General features: G+C 48.6%; 1 protein-coding gene across 5 annotated transcripts in view; it reads right to left on the bottom strand.

Annotated features, from left to right (window-relative positions):
• The window catches only part of LOC120238528 (core histone macro-H2A.1), a 78,713-nt gene that overhangs the window by 37,879 nt on the left and 14,842 nt on the right, over positions 1 to 25,992 (bottom strand). For all 5 annotated transcript variants that reach the window (XM_039242311.1, XM_039242312.1, XM_039242308.1 and 2 more), the window contains exons 3-4: positions 9,302 to 9,408; positions 8,685 to 8,882 (exon numbers count right to left, since the gene is read on the bottom strand). In XM_039242311.1, coding sequence (XP_039098242.1) covers positions 8,685 to 8,882; positions 9,302 to 9,408 — 305 coding nt within the window. The remainder of the gene's footprint in view (positions 1 to 8,684; positions 8,883 to 9,301; positions 9,409 to 25,992) is intronic.

The following is a 25,992-nucleotide window of genomic DNA, read 5'->3' as shown; positions in this document are numbered from 1 at the left end:
AGTGGATCTATCCCAGGGATGCAGGATGCTTCAATATTGGCAAATTAATCAACATGATGTACCACCACCAACACAAGATAAAAATCATATGATCATCTCAACAGATACAGGAAAAGCATATGACAAAATTCAACATCCATTCATGATAAAAACTTTCAATAAAGCAGGTGTAGAGGGAATATACTTCAACATAATAAAGGCCATATATGAAAAACCCACAGCAAACATCATACACTCATTGGTGAAAAACAGAGAGCTTTTCCTCTACCAGGAACAAGACAAGGATGCCCACTCTCACCATTTTTATTCAACACAGTACTGGAAGTCCTAGCCCCAGCAATCAAAAAAGAAAAAAATAATAAGGGATCCAGATTGGTAAAGAAGTAAAGTGTCACTATGTGCAGATAACATGACACTATACAAAGAAAACCCTAAGGACTCCATCAAAAAACTACTAGAAGTAATCAGTGAATTCAGTTTAGTTGCAGGATATAAAATTAATGCACGGTAATCAGTGTGTATACACTAATAATGAAAGAGCAGAAAATCGAGAAAACAATCCCATTTACAATTGCACAGAAAATATTAAAATACCTAGAGTACACTTAACCTGGCAGTCAAAGAGCAGTGCTCTGAAAGCTATAAAGAAAATAAAGACAACACAAATGAAAAGATATTCCACACACATGGATTGGAAGAATTAATACTGTCAATGTGTCCATACTACCCAAAGCAATCTATAGGCTGAACACAATCCCTATGGCGTTTTTCACAAAAGTAGAACAAGTAAAACCAAAATTTGGTAGAACCACAAAAGACTCCAAATAGCCAAAGCCATCTTGAGACAGAAGAACAAAACTAGAGGTATCACATAGATTTCAAGATACACTACAAAAACTGTAGCAGTCACAACAGTATGGTATTGTCACAAACACAGACACAGAGATCAATCGAACAGAATCCAGAAACAAACCCATGCTTATATGGCCAATCAATCTACAACAAGAAAGGCAAGAATATGTAATGGGAAAAGACAGTCTCTTCAACAAACGGTGCCGGGAAACTGGACAGCTTCATTCAGAAGAACGATACTGGATCACTTTCTTACACCATACACAAAAATAAGCTCAAAATGGATTAAAGACCTCAAGGTGAGACAACAAGCCATAAAACCAGAAGAAAACATAGGCAGTAATTTCTTTCATATTGGCCTTAGCAACATTTTTCTAGATATGTCTCCCCATGCAAGGGAAACAAAAGCAAAAATAAACTTTTGAGACTACATCAAACTAAAAAGCTTCTGCACAGCTAAGGAAAACCATCAAGAAAATGAAAAGGCGGGGGCGCCTGGGTGGCTCAGTCGGTTAAGCATCCAACATTAGCTCAGGTCAGGATCCCAGGGTTTGTGGGCTCAATACACATGTCAAGCTCTGTACTGACAGCTCACAGCCGGAGCCTACTTAGGGTTCTGTGTCTCTCTCTCTGCCCCTCCCCTGCTTATGCTCTGTCTCTCTCTCTCAAAAATAAATATATTTTTTTATATTTTTATTTATTTCTAGGAGAGAGAGAGAGACAGCGTGAGCAGGGGAGGGTCAGAGAGAGAGGGAGACACAGACTCTGAAATAGGCTCCAGGCTCTGAGCTGGCAGTCAGCACAGAGCCCGACACGGGGCTCAAACCCACGAACCGTGAGATCATGACCTAAGCGAAAGTCAGACGCTTAACCGACTAAGCCACCCAGGTGCCCCCAAAAATAAATATTTTTAAAAAATGAATAGGCAACCTACTGAATAGGAAATATTTCCCATATCTAATAAGGTATTAGTATCTAAAGTATATAAAGAACTTACACAGCTCAACCTCAAAATAACAATCCAATTAAAAAACAGGCAGAGAGGGGCACCTGGGTGACTCAGTCAGTTAAGCATCCAATTTCGGTTCAGGTAGTGATCTCACGATTCCTAAATTTGAGCCCTATATCAGGCTCTGTGCCTGGAACAGCTCAGAGCCTGGAACCTGCTTCAGATTCTGTGTCTCCCTCTCTCTCTGCCCCTCCCCTGCCCAAGCTGTCTCTCCTTCAAAAATAAACATTAGGAAAAAAAAAAATAGGCAGAGAACACGAATAGACATTTTTCCAAAGATGACATACACATGGCCAACAGATAAATGAAAAGATGCTCAACATCCTTAATCATCAGGGAAAGGCAAGGGATGCAAAGGGATCAAGACCACAATGAGGTATCACCTCATACCTATGAATATAGCTAAAATCAAAAGGATAAGAAATAACAACTGTGGGTGAAGTTGTGGAGAGAAAAGAACTCCTGGTGGGATTGTCAATTGGTGCAGCCACTATGCAAAACAATACAGATGTTCCTCAAAAAAGTGAAAATGCAGTTGCAACATGATCCAATAATTCCACTATGGGGTATTTCCCCAAAGAATCGAAAACACTGACTTAGAAAGATATGCACACCTATGTTTACTGCAGTATGATTCACAATACCCAATACAGAAAAGCAACCCAGGTGAATATCTATAAAAGAATGGATAAAGAAGTGGCACATGCACATATAATACACATTCACATGCCAAAGAACATTACTCAGTCATATCAAAGAACGAGATCCTGCCATTCGCAACAATACAGATGGACCTAGAGAGTATTATGCTAAGTGAGGTAAGTCAGAGAAAGATAAATACCATGATTACACTTAGTCGTGCAATCTAAAAATCAAAAGAGATAAACAAAAAGCAGAATGAGAATCATAAATACAGAGAACTAATGGTAGCCAGAGGGGAGAGGTTGGATGGGAAGGGCAAAATGGGTGAAGGGTGTAGTAAGTACAGGCTTCCAGTTACGGAGGGAAGAAGTCACAAGGATAAAAGGTACAGCACGGAGAATAAAATCAGTGGCACTGTAACGATGTTGCACGGTGACAGATGGTAGCTATGCTTGCGGAGAACACGGTGAAACACAGAGAAGATGAATCACTATGTTGTACGCCTAAAACTAATTTAATGTTGTAGGTCAACTACACTTCTTTTTTAAAACACTACCAAAAAAAGGTACAAACTTCCAGTGAGGAGATAAGTACAGGGGATGTAATGTACAGCCTAACAACTACACTTAACACTGTTGTATGCCATATGTGAAAGTTGTTGAGGGACGCCCGGGTGGCTCAGTCGATTGGGCATCTGACTTCAGCTCGGTTCATGACCTTACAGTCTGTGAATTTGAACCTCGACTCGGGCTCTGTGCTGACAGCTCAGAGCCTGGAGCCTGCTTCTGATTCTGTGCCTCCCTCTCTCTGCCTCTCCCCTGCTCATGTTTTCTGTCTCAAAAATAAAAACTTCAAAAAAAATTTAAAAAATAAAGTTATTAAGAATCATTCCTAAGAGTTCTCACCACAAAGAAAAACACACTTTTTTTTTGTATCTCTCTGAGACAAGGGAGGTCGCTTAAACGTAGTGCGGTAATCACTTCACAATGTATTTCAGGGAGGTCCTTATGCTCCACACCTTGAATGTGTGTAGTGCTGTATGCCAAGCACAGCTCAATAAAACTGGGAAACAGTGCTACACAGAACGTGAGGAGGAAATTGTAAGAAAGGTATATATCGCAAACGTACAAATATATTCTGTGAGTCCAAACTGTGACCGTAAAAAAAATTTTTAAGCAGTCGCCCCACTCATACAACAGATGGCGTTCAGCCCTCCACCAACAGCACAGAGGGACTTCTGCCAAGGAAAGTAAGTGGTCCACGGTCCCAGGACACTATGTTTGGGCTCTGAACTTCTGCATTTCATTTCTGGTTCTACTAGTGATGTAACCTTGAGAAAATTGCTGAACTTCCCTCTGCCTTCAAATCCTTTTGCGGAAAGGAGTCTAAGGTGGGCGAACTCCTGATAACCCAGGGGCCTTGAGAGAAAGCTGCCAAACGCTGTGTGTGTAGGGCAGGCCTTTCCTTCCCGGTTCTCTCCAGCCTCTCTACCTGGCAAACGCCTGTCTCTTCCGTGCAACGGTCCCAGCCCATGACAGGGTAGTTGCACTCAGGTGCGTCCTGAGAGGTCACTACATTCAAATCACTGATAACTGTTCCACAAACTTTTACATAAAGTCTGTAGTCAGGAATTATTTCCCTTCCAAACCTTTTGGATTAAAATGCCATTTTCTTTTATGAAATGGTGACAGCGGTAGATTCTTTTCAGATCCTGGCACGAGGGGGAAGAGCTAGGAGGGAATATTCTTCGTCCATCTGCGAAATGTTGACTTTGGAGAATTTTGTATTGTTCTACAAATCTCAAAGCTCCCATGTACTCTACCTGCACCGTGTTTTGTTTTGAACAGCACAAAACCTCATCAGTGAGAGTCGGTGAAACACCTTTTTAAAAACACGTAGAACTGAGTGATTCTCTAAAACGTCTTATGTGAAATCATCAATCTAGGATTCTGTGTGCCCACTCTCCTTCACCCTGATGTCAGACTTGCTAGAAAGCTCATTGAAAGGCCAGCAAAATTGGCCTCTTAATTGCAAGGATGGTGGCTGCTCAAAAGAACCAATCTCTTTCTTTGGTATCCCTAATCCAAACATTCATCACTCAATTTTCAGTTCCAATATTTATTTCTCAAAAAAGACACAGGTGGTCTCCCAAAATCACCTTGGGATTTCTGCCAGGCAGCAAGGAGCAACCTTATCTTCATGATCCCGCAGGTGATTTCCACACGGGGGTGGAGTTCAGCTGGGGTGGCAGGGCAGACTTTGGGTTAAGTAATTCTACGTGAGACTCAATCACTATATCGTACAGCTGAAACTAATAGAACACTGTAGGTTAGTTCACTGGAATTTGAACAAAAACTTAAGGAAAATATATCCTAGGTGAGAGCACTTTTGATCCAGATTTTTGGCAATAACTATCTTCTTGGACATCTCCTAAAGACTACCCTATGGCTCTCCGTAAACATTCTGACAAGGGATGTTAACCTGGAAGATTTAAGCATAAATGGTTTCCTTTCAATCTTCAGCATTTTGTGCACTAGAAAACCTTATCTTGGGAAGGATTCCTAGGCTTCTCCAACTGCCACAGGTGTGCATGTTATGGAAATTTCAGAATCTCACACGCCATAGCCTGCTGAGTTCTCCCTGGGAGGGGGACAGGCACACCTGGTCATCTGCCAGTCACCCCTCCTGCCAGTCACCCGAATGTCCCGACACCTTTCTCTCTCAAGTCTTTGCGCCAGTGTCACCTTACCAGAGAAGCCTTATCTCACCGCCTAAAGTAACACTGCATGCTGTCACTGTGCTGTACTTTTGTCACAGCATCCGCTGGCCCCTATACCCCTTCTACAATGACTCTGCCCCCACTCGCTAGACCAGAGCTAGACCAACACTAGTGGAGGGCAAGGGCCTTTGTTCATTGTTTGCCCTCATTCCCAAGGGTAATAATGGGCACGCGCAGGTTGGGTGAATACTGATCGAATGAATGCATCTTCTTTCAACAACTTTGGTGTTCAATGTTAAAAGGAGGCAGATTTTGGAATTTCTTCATGGGGGAAAAAGTTCTTTATGTGACCAAGAGCGATCAGAAAACAGTCTGCCTCAGCAAGTTCCCACTGGGGATTTTATGCTTTGGCTACGTGAGCATCGTCACCCACAAACAATCATAGTCACTGTGGCAGTGTCTGTTGGAATGCTCTGAACAGCTGCAAGTTCATTCACAGAGAACTGGTTAAAATGGTACTGCACACTAGAGAGGTCACTGGAACCACCCCCTGAAATAAAGAACCAGCTGTATAGTCAGAGCTGTAGAAGTCAGCGAGAGCAGCACCAAACACGTGTGCCAGACACTGCTGTAGGCTGTCTACACCGTTCTCCACAAAGCCAGGGAGCTGGCAGCCTTAAGCACTTCTCCACCCGCTACAACACTGGGTACAGGATTTATTCATATTTAAAGGCAAGAATGAGGAGGAGGACTGTATGGCTCTCTATGCTTTAACATGCACAGACTTTCTGAAAGGCCCATAAAAATTCACCACAGAGACTGCGGGGGGGGGGGGGCCTGGCAAGAGGGAGATTTCTTACAGCACCCTCTTCAGTCTCATCCCAACCCTGACACCTACTACTGAGCCAGAAACGTGATGCAAATATGCACAGTCATTGAAATTTAAGGCTGGACTGCACCCCTTCATTGCATGGGAGGGAGGTAAACTGAGGTACAGACTTGGTGGAGGCCACCCAAGCAGGAGAGAGGAGCCCTAAGGCACCACCAGGGTCCTGGACTCGCGGCCACAGTGGGTTCTGGCGCCTTCTCCAACCAGTTCCACACAATAGCTGACTCAGCTGTCACAACTGGAGACTCTCAAAACCTTCCAATTACAGAGAATTGGGGGGAAAATTATGATTGGGAATTCACGTGTTGACACTTGAAAAATACCAACTCCCTTTTACTCCAAATGTTTTAGCATGTTACGAAGGCTTTCTCTGCATGTCTCTGGAAAGGTTATTTTCGGAACATTCCACTTAAACCTGGAGATGCAGGTTCTCTGCTGTTTCTGGGAGCTGACACCACAATTTACATTAAACAAATGTTTTGAAAATTAGCTGTTCACGGTTCCAATTTCAGCTTCCCCCAGGGTTTAATGTTAGCCAAATACTGGTACAGTAAGCAGACAATGTGTTTTATTGTGTGGAAGAAAAACAGACCACCATAACAGACTTCCTGCTTTTGTAATCAAGGGAAAAGCTGAGTGTTCGAGTGATTATTGGCATATGGTTATTAGAAACACTAAGTTCCAAATATAGCTACTAGGAGCTGAATATACACACACACACACACACACACACACACACACCCTTCAGCTGAAGTCCAAAACGTAAGACACAACGTGCTTAGTGTTAAGTGGGAAGGCAGAAAGTCGACAGGCAGAAACTAATGGGGGGTCCTGGGGTGAGGGAGTGGGGTTCAGCCCAGGGTTGCCCGACGCAGCGTCAGAGAGGTGTTCAGACGCCAACCAGCAGTGGGCCTGCATGAACAAGGGCCATGGCTGGGGCCACAGCGGGGGGAGGGGGGGAAGGCTCCGCCAAGAACCAAGGGTACCAGCTCCCTGAGGCCCGTGATCAAGAGATGACGGACCTTGCCTCTTTGTGCTTGCACATGCGCCTTTCCCCGGCCTTCCTTGTCCTGCTCTTCCTGCAAATGCAAAAGCTGAAAGGAGACAAAGCAGTTCCATCTGCTAATCTTACAATCGGCAGGAACAAGTAAGGGAGCATTCTACGGCATCCTCGCCTGGTCCTGCACGTCTCGCAGGACGACGTGGAGCACAAGCGCCTGGGAAGAACCCGCAGGACACTCCTCAGTAACGGGTTTCTGTCTCAGACAGAGCTAGGAGTGATTCTCAGTCAGGTGGGGTAGGCCAGGGCTGGGACCTGGTGGCAAGAGGAATTCAGATTTCGTTGTCCTCAGGGAACCATTTGTTTGCATTCAGAAGGGGGAACAAGAACCAAAAGGCCAGCAAACACTGTAGCCAGGTGAGGGCCTGGAGCCTGCTCTGTGGACCGGCTTAGAGACGACGATGTGCTGGGAGTGTGGGCCCCGAGAGTGACCCCGGGTTAGTGCTCCTGCAGCCTGCCCTGGGAAGATGTCCTCACCATCTCATCAGGCGAGAGGCTCTGGGTTCTGCTGGGAAGACCGGGGCTGACACTGTATCGGCTCCACAAGGCATTTCCACTGAGCTACGACTGAGGGTCTCACAAAATAGCCAGGTCACCTTCTACCAAAGGTAAATGCGTCCTCATCTGGCTGGAGACCAGAATGATCACACCTGAGGGGGTGCCCCAGGGCGGGGCAGGGTAGCTTAGGATTCCATTCTACTGCTGATGAGCTTTCACCATCACTGTCCCTCATTGGTTGGCCCCGGAAGCTCAGACAACAGCTCAAAGGCAGGGAACGGGTGAGGGAGGAACACAGGGTACATGTTCCAGTTGCTTCAGGACTTCCCCCGCCCCCACCGATGCTCAGACAGGGAAGAGCAACCACCCACAGGCCCAGACCTCTGGAGGGTGGCCTGTTGATCGTCCATGCAGTGAAGGGCAACGACGGGGATCAGCTGGCCTGCCCCACCCACGAAAACATCAGGTCACACTAATGAGAGGGCCTCACTCACCACAAAAATATCAGCACCTAGGACCTGCTCAATCTCAGCTAGGTCTGGTAGGGGCACCTGAATCACACATCTGCTTTTCTCCTTAACAAGGCAACCTCCCTACAGACCCAACTGTCTGAACCATCCCTGCTGGAAGATGCTCAGTGGAGGACATGCAGGCGTGGTGACACAGTGACAGTTCTGAGAGGCAGCCAGGACCTCTGGGTGGGACTCGATGGCAGCCATCCCTAGCACAGGAAAGCTGCTGCACACACAGGTCCCTTCCCAGAGGTGTAAGCACCTCCCTGGCAGGCCAGGAATGGGGTCCTTCCAGCCTGGGGCTATCTGCCCCAGCCCCCTCCCCACATCCACCTTGCCTACAGGAATCCAGTCTTCCAATTTTGCCCAGACTCTGGCCACCTGCGCTGGACTAGCCTCTTTGCAAACAGCTCCCACATGTTCCTCCTCAGCAGGAAAGAGCCACTCATGACCTCATCTGCTTGCACCTGCCCTAACCCATGCACTCCCGCCCGATCACATACCTTGGACTTCCGAGCCCCTTTCTTGCCTCCTGCTTTCTTAGACACGGGCTTCTTCTGGGATGGAGACTTGGCCTTTTTGGCTGGGGGTGGCGTGATGATGGCTTCCAACTTCCCTTTGGATCCTCGTTTCTTTGCTAGCAACTCCGGGTGGATGTTTGGTAACACGCCCCCACTGGCTATGGTGACTCCTTTTAGCAGCTTGCAGGAAAATCAAAGGAGCAGATTGTGAGCCAGGTCTCCCTGTCTCTGACATTAAAGAAGTCGGCCACCCATTCACATTCCTGCTTTGGGATGGCAGAGCTCCTTCATCCATGGCATCTACAAGAATGCTGATGGGACCCAGGCTCAATGTACAGGAAACAAGTCCTCAGAGCCCCTCACTCTGGTGAAATTTCACTACCTTTCCTCCAGGGAGAGCCAAATACCTTGTTTCATTCCCTGCTGCCCCCAAATAAAGCCCAGAGGAAGAAGTGCCATGGGGGCAGAGAAGCTAATGGTCCAAAATGCAGTCCACACCTCTGAGAGCCAGCCGGACACCAACTGCCCCCTGTCCCTCGGGCCAGTGTGACTGCATGCACCAGCATGGGGGGTGGGGGACGTGGAGGAGAGCCCCATACCTGATTTAGCTCTTCGTCATTGGCCACTGCCAGCAGGATGTGCCGGGGCGTGACCCGCCCCTTCTTGTTGTCTCTTGCCGCGTTGCCAGCCAGCTCCAGGATCTCAGCTGTGGGGAGCAGAGGGGGAGAGCATGTGTCACGTTAGAGCATCAGCATCAGAGGGTCCCGGGCATCCTCCTGCTCCCCCATTCATGGTAAAGGGGCACAGGCAGCAGCCTCAAAAAACAGCTGCCCTGAGGTATGAAGCTGCAGGGGGCCTGTCTGGCCACACTTTGAATGGAGTCACAGAGGTACCCAGTAGAGCCAGGAGGTCCCCTGGGGCATCCCCTTTGTTTTGGAGACACAAACACGAGACTTAGATAGAAAGGACGAGCTGAGGGTCCCTCGGTCCTAAGTGGTGGAGCGGACATGTGAACCGTTTCCCAGAACAGGCTGCCCACAGTCAGCGCTGCACATGTCACCAGGACTCACCCTGCAGAGCCAGTCGTGTGGCCCTGGGAGGCGGCCCTGAGAGGCAACCGCGTATTGTGAGCAAAGGCCCACACGTGTGTCCATGGGACAGCACGGAGAGGCTCATGCGTGTCCACGGGATGGTGGGGTAAGGTGGCTGAGCAAACCTCTGTTGACCAAAGCAACGTTGAACACCGCACATTCACACCCAAAACCAAGAAAAAAAATGCTATAGAAGTCATTCTAGAGAAAAATGAAATGTGAATGTCAAGTGGATACTAGGTACTAAAGGATTATTAATTTTCAGAGGTGTGACCGCAGCATCAGTGCTCGGTAGAGAACACCGTTCCTAGGAGATACCTGTCCAAGTGCATGGGCATGAAGTACCCTGATGTCTGCAATTTAGTCTGCAACAATTTGGACAGACGCCACGGAGTAAACCTAACGCAGCGAGAAGTGCTGTGAAGTGTAGCTGTGCGTGGAAGCATCCCTCCTTCAGCATTCTGTACACGTGACACTGTAAAGAGTTACCAACTAGAAGGTTATGAGCCTGGCCCCTGGTTGGTAGTTATCCAGAGTCCACTGACCAGTCCTTCAGGGCAGGCTCTCACTGGACAGCAGGACAGCTCTGCCATAGCACCAAACCCAGGGGACGGCCAGTGCCCTTTGCAAGAGGGTGTTTTCTCCTTCACAGCACAGTGCTCTTGCTGTCAATATCATCACTGTGTCATTTCCTTAACCCAGGTTGTCTCAAAATGCATCTTATACCCTCTCCCCACATCTGCAATTCTGCCCAAGCCGTGGTCTGCCTAGGATGGCCCTCTGGGCCCGGCTCCAGCCTGACCTCTTCCTGGTACTAAAGATTTTCTAGTATTTCAGCTCATGTTGTCAACACTAGATGTCTCTGGCAAAGGCAAAACTGATGCTCATGACAACATTAAGTAGGGCAAACATTCTGCCTAAAGTCCTATCTTTAAATTTTACAATATTCCACGGCACAAGCCCCAGCTGCTGAATCTCATGTGCTAACTATGGTGTATGCTGAATGCCAGAAAACTGCTTAGCTACTCAAACTCTTATGTTGGCAGAAGTGAAAAACCAGTCATGCTTGGGACAGGTTTTGGCTCTGAACCCAAGGCAGGACCTCATTCACTCCATCATCCCATCACTGAGCACATGCGAACACTGGAGGCACCACGAGGCCCCTGCCTGCCTGATGCTCCCAGGCCAGAGTCCCTCACATTGAATTTCCCATTTGAGTGTCACTAGAGTCAGTCCAGGGGAGGACAGGAGGAGAACCAGCCCACTTCCCGCCCTAACTCGTTAGGCTCAGCAGAACTGTTCCCCTGTAACGAGTGCAGGTGTTGGGGGGAGGCAGCCCACCCAGCCATTTCAATGAAGCCTCCTGTAAGTGATCACGGCAGGGTGTCCCAATGCCCCACACAGATGGGCCCATCTTGGCCAACATAGAAGGAGGTGCTTGGGATGCCTCAGCAACCCCAGGCCCCAGCGGCCGTAAATGCAGAAATGAGCCCAGCTCAGGCTTCTTCCCGCTGTGTTCACTGAGGAAGCAGCACACCTGTACCACGACTGTTCTGCCCATGGCTGGTGAGGAGCTGAAGCAGGAGCCTCACCTGGTGTGAGCACAGGCTCTAGGAGGGAAGGCAGAGGGAAGACGGTGAGCTGTAGCAGTCTCTGGCTGGAGACCAAGCGGCAAGAGGGCCAGAGAGGAGCAGCTGGCACCACAGAGCAGAAGCCCATCTGGCATTCTTCCGGGCCTCCACTGTCCCCTCTCCTCCTTGCCATCCCCTACCTTCTGAGACCCTAGGGAAGCACGGGGCCATCTGTATCTGCAAAACCAGAATGTACAGAAGGAGGCTAGTGGATTACAACCTTTTCCCAATAAGGTGCTAAGAATGCTTTCATTAGAGTAGGCCATTAGCCGGCCTTCATTAGAGTATCCACAATGGCACCCGAGGCCCTCCAGCAAGATGGACTGAAATTACAGCTTCTCAGGCACGTGAACGTGGCCTGTTTCCTCTTCCTGTGTTACAGTGTCAGCGAAAGGCTCTCTCCCACAAGAAGACACCGTGGCCACTGTGGGGAATGCCTGTGGTCTTACATTAGGCAGCGCTGCTGTAACTTTTTCTGTGTGCAGGGAAGACGGTGATGACAGACGCCAAGACCCAAAAGGTGGGCTTGGGCCACTAATCTAGGTGGGAGACGGGGAGCATATGCAAGCACATAAAGGGCAGCAAGGACCTGCGAGTAGCACCCGTGGAGCAGTAACTGGAGACCAATTCACTAGGAATTTCCCTTCCCTTCCAGGAGCGTTCCTGCCCCCGCCCACCATGCTCTTTGTGCCTGAAGTTCTAAGGGCCTGAGCTTCTGCACTTGGGCAATTGCGAGGACTGTGCTTGCTTCCTGCTAATTGAGCACGGATCCACGTGGGAGCGCCGCGGACGGGCAGGTGTGTGGAGGAGGGCAAGGGAGGAGCACCGCAGCTCCTCGCAAAGAGCCGGGCTGTCATTCCTCTGCCTCCTTCACCAACGAACAGGAGAATCCACGACTCTCTTCTGACTGCAGACCCCAGCTCCCTTTCAATCTGCCAGTGCTGAGAAGACTGGCTGGCCCTCCTGCCCTGTGCCCAGCCTGTGGGGAGGGAGAGGAGGTGTGGCAGGTGGGGAGAACAAAGATGGCCACAGATTCACACCCCAGCTAGCTGAGCAAGAGCGGTACCTTCAGTTGACTCCCTTGTGTTTCCCAGAGGGTAGTTACCATAGCAACTCTTTTGTCAAGGGACACACAAAACAGCACCTCAGAGACACACCTTTTATGCGAAGTGTGCTCCACGCCCAGGCCCAGCCGTTTTGGGTACCGCGGCAGGCAGGGAGCCGGGCTGTTCACAGCAGCCAAGAATGACAGAGGCCGCATCTCACAGCTAACAAAGGCAGGAGCCCAGAGGACGAACTCAGCCCTTGTCAAGTCTCCATCAATGCCCGCCCTCTCATCCTCAGGCCAGTTTCAGAAACAGCACTCACAAGGGGCTTTCCTGGCCAGGAGAGGGCTGCCCACTGCAGGCGGAGAGGAGAGGTGTGGCACGCCAGCTGCTCCTCATGATGGAACAGTTCCCATCTGCTCTGTAGGGGGAGACGGTGCCAGCTGCCGGGAAACTAGGGACAGGGCACACGCCAGCAAAGGATATTTCCTCATTCAGCTTCCTTCCTAGTAATTGATCCCCGTCTTCGCCAATGACAGCGAGGGCAGGGGCATGGAAGCCTTAGGCTTAGGGCTGTACATCAGTTCCTGCCACTGCCTCCCACCACATGCACAGTGCTAAGGGCCCACGCCTCCACAAACAAGGTGGGGGGGTTAGTCCCTGGTGGGTAGGCCAGAGCCAGCTTCAGTTCTGTCTCAACTTGAATGGAACCCCATGCCTTCCTGCAAGGGAAAGTTTCAAATACTTGATTCATCTTGTATGTTGGAAGGTTTTGTCCATCTTTTTTTTTTTTTTTGCCCTGACTAAATTAAGAGAAAAGGATTCTGGGAAAGACAATCTGGAAAGTACCGGATCTACAGACACAAGTCCTTTTCTCTCCGGTGTCCAGGGCTTAATGTTTGGATCCTCCCTTGGAAGCTGTTTTCAGGAGCCACAGCCCTGGGGCTATAACCAATACAAATGGAATCTGCAAGAAACCACAGGGGGAAACTGGGCAAGAGCAGTTAGGAAGAGAAGAAACAGGCCCCTTACAAGGTACAAGGTTCTCCACCTGCTCAAGCCATGTCTTCCTGGCCAGTGACGGGAACAGTTTTGTTACCAATGACACTTGGGGTCAGCCCTGGAGAGGACGCTAAATGTGGTAAGGTTCCCAAAGCTAAATGCTGTGAAGGGGACATGTCCAATGATGAGCAACACTGGCCGGTTCACGAACTATTTTTTTTGTTTCGAGATCTGTTTGTTTTAAGATCTAACTCACAAAACACCCAAGCGTCTCCGGCAAGTCGTGAGCCACTGGATCTATCATTTGTAGGGGCCTAGCCCAGCAATGAGACCTTGTTCTGTCCTCAGAGCCGCAAGTGCTGCAGACACCCTGGGGCCTCCCAGCCCCGTGGAACGCAAGCTCTTTAAGGCCACTTGACAAAATTCCCACAGCCGTGAATAATGGCTCTATTTGGCAGCCTTTTCAGCTATAGACCAGCTGTCTGAACATGAATACCTTTGACAGGTCTACTTTCCAAGTTCACCCAGAGACCAAAGTCTTAGTCTTTCTCCACCCTCCCCCCACACACATCTTGAACTGAGCCCTATCTGTTGTATTGAAGCATTTCGCCTATCTTCCTTTAGGGAGATGAAGTCATGGCTTGCAGATTAGACTCCTAACAGCTAACAGGTGACATGTGGAGGCTGCGCCAAACTCTAAACACAAACCTTGCGAAGAGTCAGGGGCTTCTACAGAGATGTTTGAAGCATCTCTGCTAACAAAAGGAATATTGAAAATAACAACCAGAAATCAAAGGAAAGCAAATGTTCACGTAATCCCAAGGAGAAAACAGATATTTGCTACAAGGCCAACAACATGACGAGCAATCTGTTTATTGTATTTCTTTCAATTCATCGGGCCTCCCTCAGCAGTTCACGGAGTTCAGAACTGTTTTACACCATTCTGGAAAGCTTTAACCCAATCAACCCCAATTGAGGAGGGATTGCTAAGAGTTTCCTGCATCCCGGCTGCACCACGAGTTCCTCCAATTCCCCTGGGGGTTCAGAATCCACCGGCCCGCACCTCACCTTTGCAGGAGATGAGCGGCAGAGTCTGAAGCCTGCTAAGCTGTCAACCCAGAGCTTCAGGGCCTCACCGACGGGCCCGGCAAAGCTCTCCAGTCTGCCTGTCCCAGGGCCTCAAAGGAACTGGGGAGTCCGTAGAGAAAATAAAACCTACAGCAGTAACAGAAGGTAGCATTTTCTGTGCAGGATGCCAGATCTTTTGTAACAGTGAGCTGTTCTGTGGCTTTCCTGCAGATGTCCCAAGTCTGACACACACTTGTCTCTTGCCATTAAGCCCACCTTACAGGCCCCTCCTAAAACCCATGAGCATCTGGTCTAGTCTCCCACCTTCCTCACATCTCCCAGTGAGACAGAAACACGGCTTAATTTAGGAGTTTCTAAAGCAAGCTGGTTCTTATATTTCCAAGTAAAAAGTAGGTCATGCTACACAATACAAATGAACAAAAAGGAGATATGATTCTTGACAAACCTTACCTTCCTCTAACCCACCCACCCAGCCCAGCACCTGAGTACCTTACCTTTCTGGAACACCTTCCTGTATCTTCCCCCATGACTCCAGTGCTTCTGCATAAACTCAACTTCTCTGTCTGTCCTGAGCGGAGCACAAGAGTCACAAAGGGCAGCATGCTAGAGCTGGGGAGGCAGCCTGGGTGTGAATCCCACCTCCCACACCTCACTGTGAATGTGCCAACGCATACCCGAGGCGGGCTTTCCCTTTCTATAGAAAGGGGATGAGAATTAGGTCACTTTTAGACAGGTGAGGATTAATGAGTTCCCAAATTCCATGCTTAGAACAGTTGGGAAACGTAAACTACCGTTACTGAGGCTACAACCACACACTTCTTCTTTTAAAAAGTGTAGTAGGCTTAATTTCTAGGGGAAGAAAACTAAATTTCCTATTCCTCAGTGTCCTCCTATCCCAATAACGGCCCAGCCAAATGGAGAGATGCACTAGCTTGAGAACCAGGAGGAGGAGAAGAGCAATATAGAAAACCTGGTGTTCCCGCGCCCGATAGTTTACTCTCTGCTGTTACACTTAACAGTTTACATATGTTTGAAAAATGCACTTGAACCTGATTAACCTTGGTGCTGCCAAACTTACCTTGATAGAACGCAGCACCCAGGGCAGCCCCACAGGCAGTCTCTGCCTCGGGATGGGGTCTGGGGCTGGTGTCTGACCCCCAGACGGTATACCACAGCAGGGACAGAACCAAAGCCTTTGGAAGTCAAGGCCCAGGAAGGAAGGTGGAAGGGTGAGGTGCTGGGGGCAGGCCCAGAGAAGCCTGCTCTAACTCCCCTCTTTCTCCTGCTCTGGCTGACAGCTGGGCCAGGCCCTCTGCCCTAGCACTCACTCCCTTTCAAGGACGCCAAGTTAATCTACAAGGAAGCGGTTAATATGTGTGTTTGTTTTGATACGGAAAATCACAGCCATTTGTTCTTAATTCATCTCGCGAAGGGGTGAACAATCACATGTCTGGTGAAATGAAATGATTTGAAGGGTGTAATGTAAAAAGGAAACTTACTGCAAGAGGTCTGACGCGGTGCCATTTCCCAGATGGACGGACGTTTAAGAACAAGGGCGGCAGCGGCGGGCTGCCCTCGTGCGGGGGGCGGAGCAATGCCTGGGCGGGCTGCCCTCGTGCGGGGGGCGGAGCAATGCCTGGGCGGGCTGCCCTCGTGCGGGGGGGCGGAGCAATGCCTGGGCTGGCATTTCAAAATGTCAGAAGTAAAATGAAAACGCAGTGTAAACGAGAAGAGGCAACTATGGTATGGGCAACCCCTCCACAGCACCCCCCCCAACCTTTGCAACTCTGCGTCACAAGCACCCGCCTGCCCTGACAGTTGTCCCAATCCTGCTTCATACAAGAGTTCTAGGCATTTAGACTTCTTAGGTTCTTTTCATGACTGACTCTCTTGAGAGTATGAGGGCACGACCCTCCCCTCTTCTAGAACTCTTTCTCGCTCCTCTTTCCCCCAGCACCTGACTTGTCCTGCAGCTGCCACAGCCAGCACCTCCTACAGTGACTTGATCCCTCCTCTATAGCCCAGTACAGGTCATGCCGACGGCCACTGCCACGTTTCTTGAGCTCAAACCCATCTCCTACCCCCTGGTGACTCCTTGTCCCTCCAGGTCCTCCACCCTGCAAGACTCCCGTCCACTCTGCCTATGCCAGGCCACAGGAACGTGCGACTGCTCAGGGCCTGCCCTTCTATGGAAGCCCTGTCTGCCTCCTCTGCCAGGCTGTGGCTCTGAGCCAGGCCTGGAGGATTGGATGCATACTGAGCTCCTGAAGAGAGCCTACAGGAGACGCTCTTCTCAAGACAGGTCACTATGCTGAGTGGCCTTGTAGAGGTTACTTACACTCTAAGCCCCAATTTCCTTCTAAGCAAAATAGATAGTGTGAGAATTTCATAAGCTACCAAATGTGAGGTACTCGCCCGGTGCCTGGCACAGAGCAGCGCTCACTATCAGGCAGATGCATCATTTCGTAACGGGTCTGCCTTTGCCGAGCACGCAAAGCCCCGGCCTCCATGCCCCCCAAACGAACACTACCCCAAGCCACTATCTCAATCTGGAATGGGGACCTGTCAGGGCCTGGAGAAGAGGCAGGAGGGCAAAGAAACCAATGCTGCTCAAGGTAAGAGCCCTACTTTTCTTTTGTTTTTTAATTTATTTTTGAGAGAGAGAGAGAGAGTGCGAGCGTGAGCAGGGGAGAAGCAGACACACACACACACACACACACACAAACACACATAATGGAAGCAGGCTCCAGGCTCTGAGCTGTCAGCACAGAGCCCGATGCAGGGCTTGAACTCACAAACCGTAAGATCATGACCTGAGCTGAAGTCAGGTGCTTAACCGACTGAGCCACCCAGGTTGCCCCAAGAGCCCTCCTTTTCTGATACTGACTTTTGGCAGCCAATAGCCAGATTTATAAAAGCATCAGATAAACGCTAACCAAAGACTACCTCGGTTACCAGTTACCACAAGGAACATCCATCAGGGTAGACAGGGCAAGGGAAGCATACAATTAGCCTTTTACAGAGGCCCTGGATTCCCACGTGGTTCCCCCTGTCCTGCAGGCGACAAATGTGGGCTGTGGCAGAGAAAGAGCCTCCTTGTAATGAGGACGACATTTATAAATGTCTTCTGTAAAGGCCACTCTACAAATGTCTCTCCGTGCACACAGGCAGGACAGCAATCCCATGAGAGGACACCTCAGCGTCAGGTGCCATCACAGGCCCCCGAAGTCCCAGGGAACACACTCTTCTGGCCACCAGACTGAAGGCACCTGCCTAAAAAGGAAGGTGGGGCGTAAAGTGAAGGAGGGAAGACATAAAGGAAGGGGCGGTGGAAGCCAGGGTCAGAGCTGCAGGGGGCGCTGAGCAGCCTGGCAAATGCAAGGAGAGTCCCTATTGTCATCTTGGCAGCCAGAACTGGAGGTGGCCGGGGGATGGGGAGGGACAGACAGGGAGATGGAGGGAGGCACACTGTCCTTAATACCCTTTGGGTCTCTCTTCTTGCTACAACTTATTTATAGCTCTGAGGAATGGCTTTTCGCTTTCACGATATTTTATTCTAGGTTGACTAGACATAGAGGCCCTCAGGCAGGGAAAGCAAGCAAGAGGACTATAAATATGTTTTATTAGTTGCTGATATTTTAACAGGAAGATATCAAGACAGAAGATATTTGTAGAATTCTTATCACTTCTTTCTCCTCTTAGTAAGTCAGTAGTTTTTTAAAGCCATCCTTGCTGGTCATCCACAGGGAAGCCCTGGGGTACTTCCAGTACAGCTCCTGCTCTGCTATTTGAATCCATGGAGCAGCTCCTCGCTTCCTCCACTTTCCAAGGTATAGACCTCAGTGGCTTTTGTGTCAGGAGAGATCAGCCCTTGATAAATGTCCCACGCCTTCCCATTTGCCACCAATGGCTGCCGGGCCACTTGCTGCTGCTCAGGCAGGTCTGGCCACCCATGCCCTGGGGTCATTAGCATAACCCTAAATTATGCCTCATTTAAAAATCCAGGGGTCTAGTTCAGCTCCCACCTCATCAATTTCCTGGCAGCATCTGACGTTAATGATGTTCCCTCCTCCTAAAATTCACCCCTCTAGCTGGTCTTCTTATCCTTCTTATCCTTCATACCCTTATCCTATGTACTATGCGGCTGCAGAATAGAAGCCCTCGTGCTGGCAGCCAAGCACACAGTGATGAGGGAGGGGTGGGGAAGGTGCAGTCCCAGCCCTGGGGTCACAAATAGGACCTCCTATATGTCTGACCCATCACAGCCACTTAGTGCAAATCTTCTGAAATGAACACTGATTCTTTCAACTCTCTGCACCCAGCCGGGCACCTTGCATCTAGCCAGAGCTTGGTAATTCCTTCACCAATAGGTCAATAGGGATGGATCACTAGACAAGTAATCGAAGCCCTCAGACCGTGATACAGGATGGAAGCACAGGGACACTTTCCAAGGCACTGGCCTGGTTTCATGTATTAGAGCCAACACTCGGGAGCCACAGCAGGCAGGGTGAACAACAAGCAGTCCTCCCAGGGGAAAGTCACCCTATCCCCTGGTGGCCCAGGATCCAGGCAGGCCTCACCTCACAGTCTCAAGTCTGGTCTCAGGGATGGCTAGGGGTCTGGGGGCTACCGGGGAAATCAACAATCCTCAGATTCTCCCAACCAAGATGCTGGCTCAAATATCAATGTAGTTTCTGCATGTCACATGTACCCATTATCCTGATTCATTATTTCTTGGCATTTGATATTTTAGATTTTGAGATGAAAAAGGAGAAGAAAAATATCTTTAGAAAGATAGATAACATACATAAAAAACTAGTAACATTGTCTCCTAGGAGGAGAACTGGGTAGGTAAAAGAGCAGGAAGGGAAATGCATGTCTCACTGCATGTCCTGTGGGAACATGCGAATTTTACCATTGGTAAATATCACTTAGTAAAGAAAATAATCACTTAAAGACAATGAAAGACCTACCAGATATGAGAAACATAAAGTATGTAACTAGACAGACCAATGAAACAGAAAATGAAGCCCAGAAATAGCCCTAAATATATCTAGAGATTTCATGGATGGTAAAGGTAGCATCTAAGATCACCAGGGAAAAGATGGGATATTCAATTAATTGTGTTGAGAAAACTGGGTAACCATCTGGAATAAAATTAAGTCCATCCTTATTTCACACTATAGATCATAAATGGACCAAGTATAAAAATGTAAAAAAATAAAACCTAAAAATACTAAGCAAAAGAATGGGGGGGGGAATTCCTTTGTAACTTTGAAGAGAGGTAGACTTTCTGAAGAACATCTGGCAGAAATAGATGTATAAAGACTTCCATTATTAGGATTATTCAGATAAACTTGACAGTCATTCCACAATGTGGATGGATATCAAATCATCACATTATATGCTTTAGATATATACAATCATATTTGTCATTTTCCTTGATGAAATTGGAAAAAATGAGTTATTCAAATAAATATACAACTGTGTATAAAATAGTTAAATGAAACTTTAAAAATGAAGAGAAAATAAGAGATTATAAGAATGACCAAGCAGATTCAAAAGGAAACCAGACAGGACTTCTAGAAATAAAAGTTTCAAAGCTGAAATTGAAAATTCAGTGACTCAATTAAATAGATAAGACACAGCTGAAGAGAGAATTAGGAAACTAGGAGACAGTTCCAGATGAAAGATCAGAAATAATTATCCACAAATAAGTCCTGCAAGACAGAAATGAAAAATAAGAATGAGATGAACAGATATGGAAGAAAGGGTGAAACACTAACATATATTTGACTTGTGTTTTATAAGGAGAAAGAGCCTAGAATAGAAACACTGAAGAAATAACAGCTAACAACTTAATGGAGATGACAGAAGCATGTTCAAAAACAGCTTGAGAAAGTTTATCACCAAAAGACCTTATGAAATGAAATCCTAAAGGATGTACTTTGATCACAAGTAAAGTGATCCCAGATGGCAGGTCTGAGAGGACAGAGGCACACTTAGTTTGCACACCTTTTTCCTTGCCTGAATCCAAAAACAGGTTTTGTCTTGCTATGTGCTTTTTCCACCGGCCCCGACGAAAACACAACCCTTGATAGGGAACTGTCAGTGCATTTGCAGAGCCCAGTGGCAGAAATGAAAGTGGCATGTCACCCTTCACAGGGAAATCATTGAAGCGATTCCCTGGGCCACTAAGCATTCCCAGGCAATGCACCTCATCTTCAAGAAAACAGAGTTTGTCAACAAATGGCACTAGGACTAAATCCACATGCAAGGAAGTGAATCTAGATACAGCCCTTACACCCCTTGCAAAAATTAACTCAAAATGTATCACCGAACTAAATGTAAAATGCTATAGAACTCCTGGAAGATAACATAGGAGAAAATCTGCACAACCTTGGGTTTGGCGAGGACTTTCTAGATACAACACCAAAGGCCTAATACATGAAAAAAGAATTGAGATGCCAGATTTCATTAAAATCACACACTTCAGGGGTGCCTGGGTGGCTTAGTCGGTTAAGCGTCCGACTTTCGCTTAGGTCATGATCTAGCGGTTCGTGGGTTTGAGCCCCGCGTCGGGCTCTGTGCTGACTGCCAGCTCAGAGCCTGGAGCCTATTCAGGGTCTGTGTCTCCCTCTCTCTCTGACCCTCCCCTGCTCACGCTGTCTCTCTCTCTCTCTCTCCTAGAAATAAATAAATAAAAATATTAAAAAAAAATCATACACTTCGCTCTATGACAGACACTGTTAAGAGAATAAGAAGACCAGGCACAGACTGGGAGAAAAGGCAGCAATGAGGCCGTTCCTGTCTCTGATCCCAGTGACCCAGTCCAGCCCACGGCCCCGAGAAAGCAGGGGAAGCGGGGACCAATGTTTCATGAAGTGGGTCCCGGACACACTCACACTCTCGTGGACCACCTTACGGACCCTTTGGAAGGATTGGGCAGCAGGCTGGATACAAACTCAGTGTTTGAGCTCCATGGCAGGTTCACGTGCTTGTGAGAGAAGGGTGCTGGCAGGCCAGGCTGCAACCTCCACATCCTGGCTGCAGTAGGGAAGCTCTGGGCATTGCACCCCATGGCGGTTTCCCGGCTCTCTCCTCAAGCCTTGGGACCTGCCCACCCTGGGTCTGCTAACAGGCTGGCCAGCAACAGCACATGAGGGAAATGTCAAAGGCACCTTGTGAGAAACTGCTTTTAAAAGCACTCTTCGGATGTCTTACCCACCATGGAATCATCTACTCCTCTGGGGGGATGAGGGAGGACTAACCGTGCAGCGTAGGTGGGAGCACCTCCTAAATCACCTCATGACTGGTTTTGCAAGTTTATGTACAATGAGGATTTTCTGTGATGGGCTATCAGTGGAGAGCGTTAATAGCAGATATTAATAAAATGGAGGCTAAAATTGAACTCCCCTTCATGCATGTATGCATACACACAAGAAGCATTCAGTCCCAGCAGCTATCTCTGGAAAGTTTATGAATGAGTTTTAGCTTCTTAACATTTAAAAACATTTTTTTGGTAATGTTTATTAATTTTTGAGAAAGAGAGAGACAGAGTGCAGGTGGGGAAGGGCCGGAGAGAGAAGGAGACACAGATTCTGAAGCAGGCTCCAGGCTCCGAGCTGTAAGCACAGAGTCCGAGGCAGGGCTCAAACTCACAAACCGTGAGATCATGACCTCAGCAGAAGTCTGATGCTTAACTGACAGAGCCACCCAGGTGCCCCTAGCCTCTTACATTTTTAAACACCAACTGCTCACATAACCTGAAACGGGAATACACATTTAATTATGGTCTGCACACACTGGGTGTCCAGTACATAGTCTCAACTCCAGTGTTTCCAGCTTCTTTCTAGTTGTGGCCCTCTGGCTCATTAAAGTGTGTGTGTGTGTGTGTGTGTGTGTGTGTGTGTGTGTGTGTAGGAAAATGAAGCTGGTAAAGGGCTTTGCAGAAGAGTGAGCCCTGTGGGGTGGGGAGAGCCCGAGGGCAGCGTGAATGCCCAAGAAGGTGATAGCAAGAGTTAGCTGAGTCCTAGCACGAATGAAGTGTTAGTCTAAGGTAGGAGTGGTCAGACAGACAAGCCAGAGACTCAAGAGGAACTCGGGGGGCCTCAGAGCATCAAGGATCCAGCCTGACTGTCCTCTCTTTCCTGCCCTATTTTTAGCTGCAGGAGTAACAGACACACTTGCATGTCCTGGATAGGCAAGTGGTAAAGAGGCCAGGTAAGCAACTGAGCCAAGTGCAGGCTCTGCCTACCCCGATCTGCCAAGCTTATCAGATTCTTTCTTTCCTAGGCCAGGAGCACTAAGTGTGATAGGTGTTTTCTGAATGAGTATCTGTGTAAGAGGATGGGCTGCTGACAGGGAGGGTTCCCCTACTGCACTGATAGGAGACAGGGTGGGGACAGCCTGCAGCCCAGCCCCTAACACGGGAGAGATATGTAGCATCTGACCCAGTTACAGATCAGAAATCAAGCAAGTTGAAACTTGGGATGAGGATGATCATTTCATCAGCAAAACCAGACAGCAAGGTGTATTCTTAAGAGTCACCCCTTTTCCTTAGGGGAAGGATGCCATCAGACACAAGGATATTATAGGATATTATAGGATGCCATCAGACACAAGGGCTGAGACTCATCTAGTCTACAAAGTGGCCATAATGTACCCAGGGGACCCTGCTTCTTCCCCAGGTCAGGAGCCGGCCCTGTAAACTTCACCATGGCAGTTTCCAACTGGAGCATCTACAGGGAGAAGATTCCAGGTGCCGATTAGAACCGGGGGAGGCTCTGGTCCCTAACAAGAGACAGGAGAGGGCTGACCAAGTCTGAAACATGGGCACTGGGAGGGGCAGGGTTTGGGAAAATGGAAGGGGTGGGGGGTTAGAAATACAAAACTCCAGAGGTCATCATTTTGTAGATGAGATCCACAGAAGCCAGGAAAAAAAAATCTGGCTACTGCCTTACCTCGTGAGAGGTGGAAATGCAATGCTATGATGGCAGGTTTTTAATGGACCCCAATTTAGGTGTCCGAATCAGCAGACTGCTTCAGTGGCTGCCTTGGGAGGGTCTATACCTCTCGCAAGGGGTCAGCATTCAGTCCTGAGAGCTGGGAGCCAGGGCTTCACATCTTTCTCAGAGAAACCCTGAATTTGTGCAAACAAACTTACATACTAGGAGGGAAGCTGGTAGAATAAGGTTCGTGCTCAGGCCACGTGACAGGGTTTCTGTCCTCCCCACCCCCCAAAAAAGAAAAAGATGCCATCACACATCTTTTTGGGTTTGATGATCAGGCCCAGGCCTGTTCTTTTCTCAAGGGTTGGGTAAAATGGCTCCAAAGGTGCTTCCCTTCCAGGAAGTAAGTTCCTTGGGCAGGGACTTTTGTTTTGGACCTCAGTGTCTGGCACAGGCCTGGGGTATGACAGGCCGTCACCAAGTCAATACGTGAGCAACTCAGCAAAGTAAGTGCTAAGGGATTCCCATCATAGTGCCTCACCTAGCAAATGTTGAGGCACCTTCTATGCGCTGGGCCCTGTATGGAAGAGGAAGATGTTAGGGCTCCTTATCTATCAGCCAAGCTTCGTGCCTCAACGCCACAAACCAAAGCTGGTCCTTCATAAGAGCTCTCCATTTTGTTTCCTCACCGAGCCTTTCTCGTAGTGCCATCTGTCGTGGGCTAAAGCCACACCAGTGTCCCCTGCACTGTACTGTGCAAGGTGTTTAAAGGCGTTCCTTCAAAGACTTTTGTGATAAGAGTTTAGGAACCACCACATAGCATAGTTCCTTACCCTTGGGATTCAGAGTAGCACCAACACGTTAAAGGCTCTAAAGAGTCTTGCAATAAAGAAAGCTATTTCTTGCTGGTTCCCAAACTAAGACAGATTACTGAGAAACTCATCGAGGTTATTCATAAATCCATCTCAAAAGAGGGGATGTGAATCTAGCCATTTTCTGATCTCAGCCATAGAGTCATGGTTTTTGGTAGAACACCTCTCGAATTTCACCAGGGGAGTCTGGGTGGCTCAATCGGTTCAGCGTCCGACTTCAGCTCAATTCATGAGCTCATGGCTTAAGAGTTCGAGCCCCACATCAGGCTCTGTGCTGACAAACGGCTCAGAGACTGGAGCCTGCTTCAGATTCTTTCTCCCTCTCTCTCTGCCCCTCCCCTGCTCATACTCTGACTCTCCCTGTTTCTCAAAAATAAATAAATGTTAAAAAAAAATTAAAACATTTTTTTCACCAGACACCTAGGCTCTGCCGAGCACAGTCTGAGCAATGCTGACCCTCAGGACCTTGACCCATGACTTAAGACCATCAAATCATAAGGGTGCTTGCTCTCTGCTCTACTACACACTTTTCACTTCCCACCATCCCCCACCTCCGACTGTGGGACTCAAGCACCTTTGACTTAGCCCCTTGCCTGCCCTATTCCATTATTGGTCTCTGGGCTTGGGTGTCCCCAGCATCAGTGGAAAGTTCACAGGGGCAAAAGTCATGCCACATGTTTCTCATTTCACATTTCCTACACCTTCAATTAGTGTTACGCTGGGCACATATGAGAGATTCCAAAAGCTTCCAAACTTACTAAGGTCAGGTGCCCTTTTCCCTTACATATCATTTAAGAGAAAAGTACCACAGTACGGTGGGGGCAAAGACAATGGCTGGGCTGGGGCTGCCCCGACTGCCTCAGTTTCCATGCAATAACACTTCCATCCACCATGTATCGAGTGGTCACTAAGAAAGCTGGTTAATTGTCACAGAGCCCTAAGAGCTGGGGCTGCTATTATCCCCTGATGGAGAACAGAGTGAGGCCCTATAGTCCTCTGTGCTGAGAAGACAAGTGGACAGCATCACACTCCTTGGGAAGAACTCCAGGAAGTGTCCAGCAGGGAAGGAGAGCCAGGTGCCCACCGATGTGGAGAAGGAGCTATCCGGTCACCATCCATCCCCAAGCTCATTCCAGGTGTCACCTTTTCCTTTTAAGTGCAGCCGATGATTGGGCTCTGGACCCAAGAGGAGAAACAGAGGCCTGCTTCACACTTCAGAGCAAGATGCACAGCTACCACCTCCTCCCCACATCTACCCCAGCCGGGAGTGGGTTGTACGGAGGAGGACCTCTGTGGTCCCGCACCACTAAACACATGCTCTGCATGGCGGGGTGGAGGGGGTGGTGTCACTGGGCTCTGATGGCCCCCTGCCTGAAGGGCTGCTGGTGGTTCAGACACTCTTTTTTTTTTTAAATTTTTTAACATGTATTCATTTTTGAGAGAGAGAGAGAGAGATAGCATGAACAGGGGAGGGGCAGAGAGAGAGGGAGACACAGAATCCGAAGCAGGCTCCAGGCTCTGAGCTGTCAGCACAGAGCGCTACACGGGGCTCGAACTCACAAACTGCGAGATCATAACCTGAGCAGAAGTCGGCTGCTTAACTGCCTG

This window comes from Hyaena hyaena, unplaced genomic scaffold (genome assembly GCF_003009895.1).
Source record: "Hyaena hyaena isolate Hyena2069 unplaced genomic scaffold, ASM300989v1 scaffold_214, whole genome shotgun sequence".
Classification (NCBI taxonomy): domain Eukaryota; kingdom Metazoa; phylum Chordata; class Mammalia; order Carnivora; family Hyaenidae; genus Hyaena; species Hyaena hyaena.
Note: the sequence above shows the minus strand (reverse complement) of the source record. Positions and strands in the feature narration are given on the sequence as shown.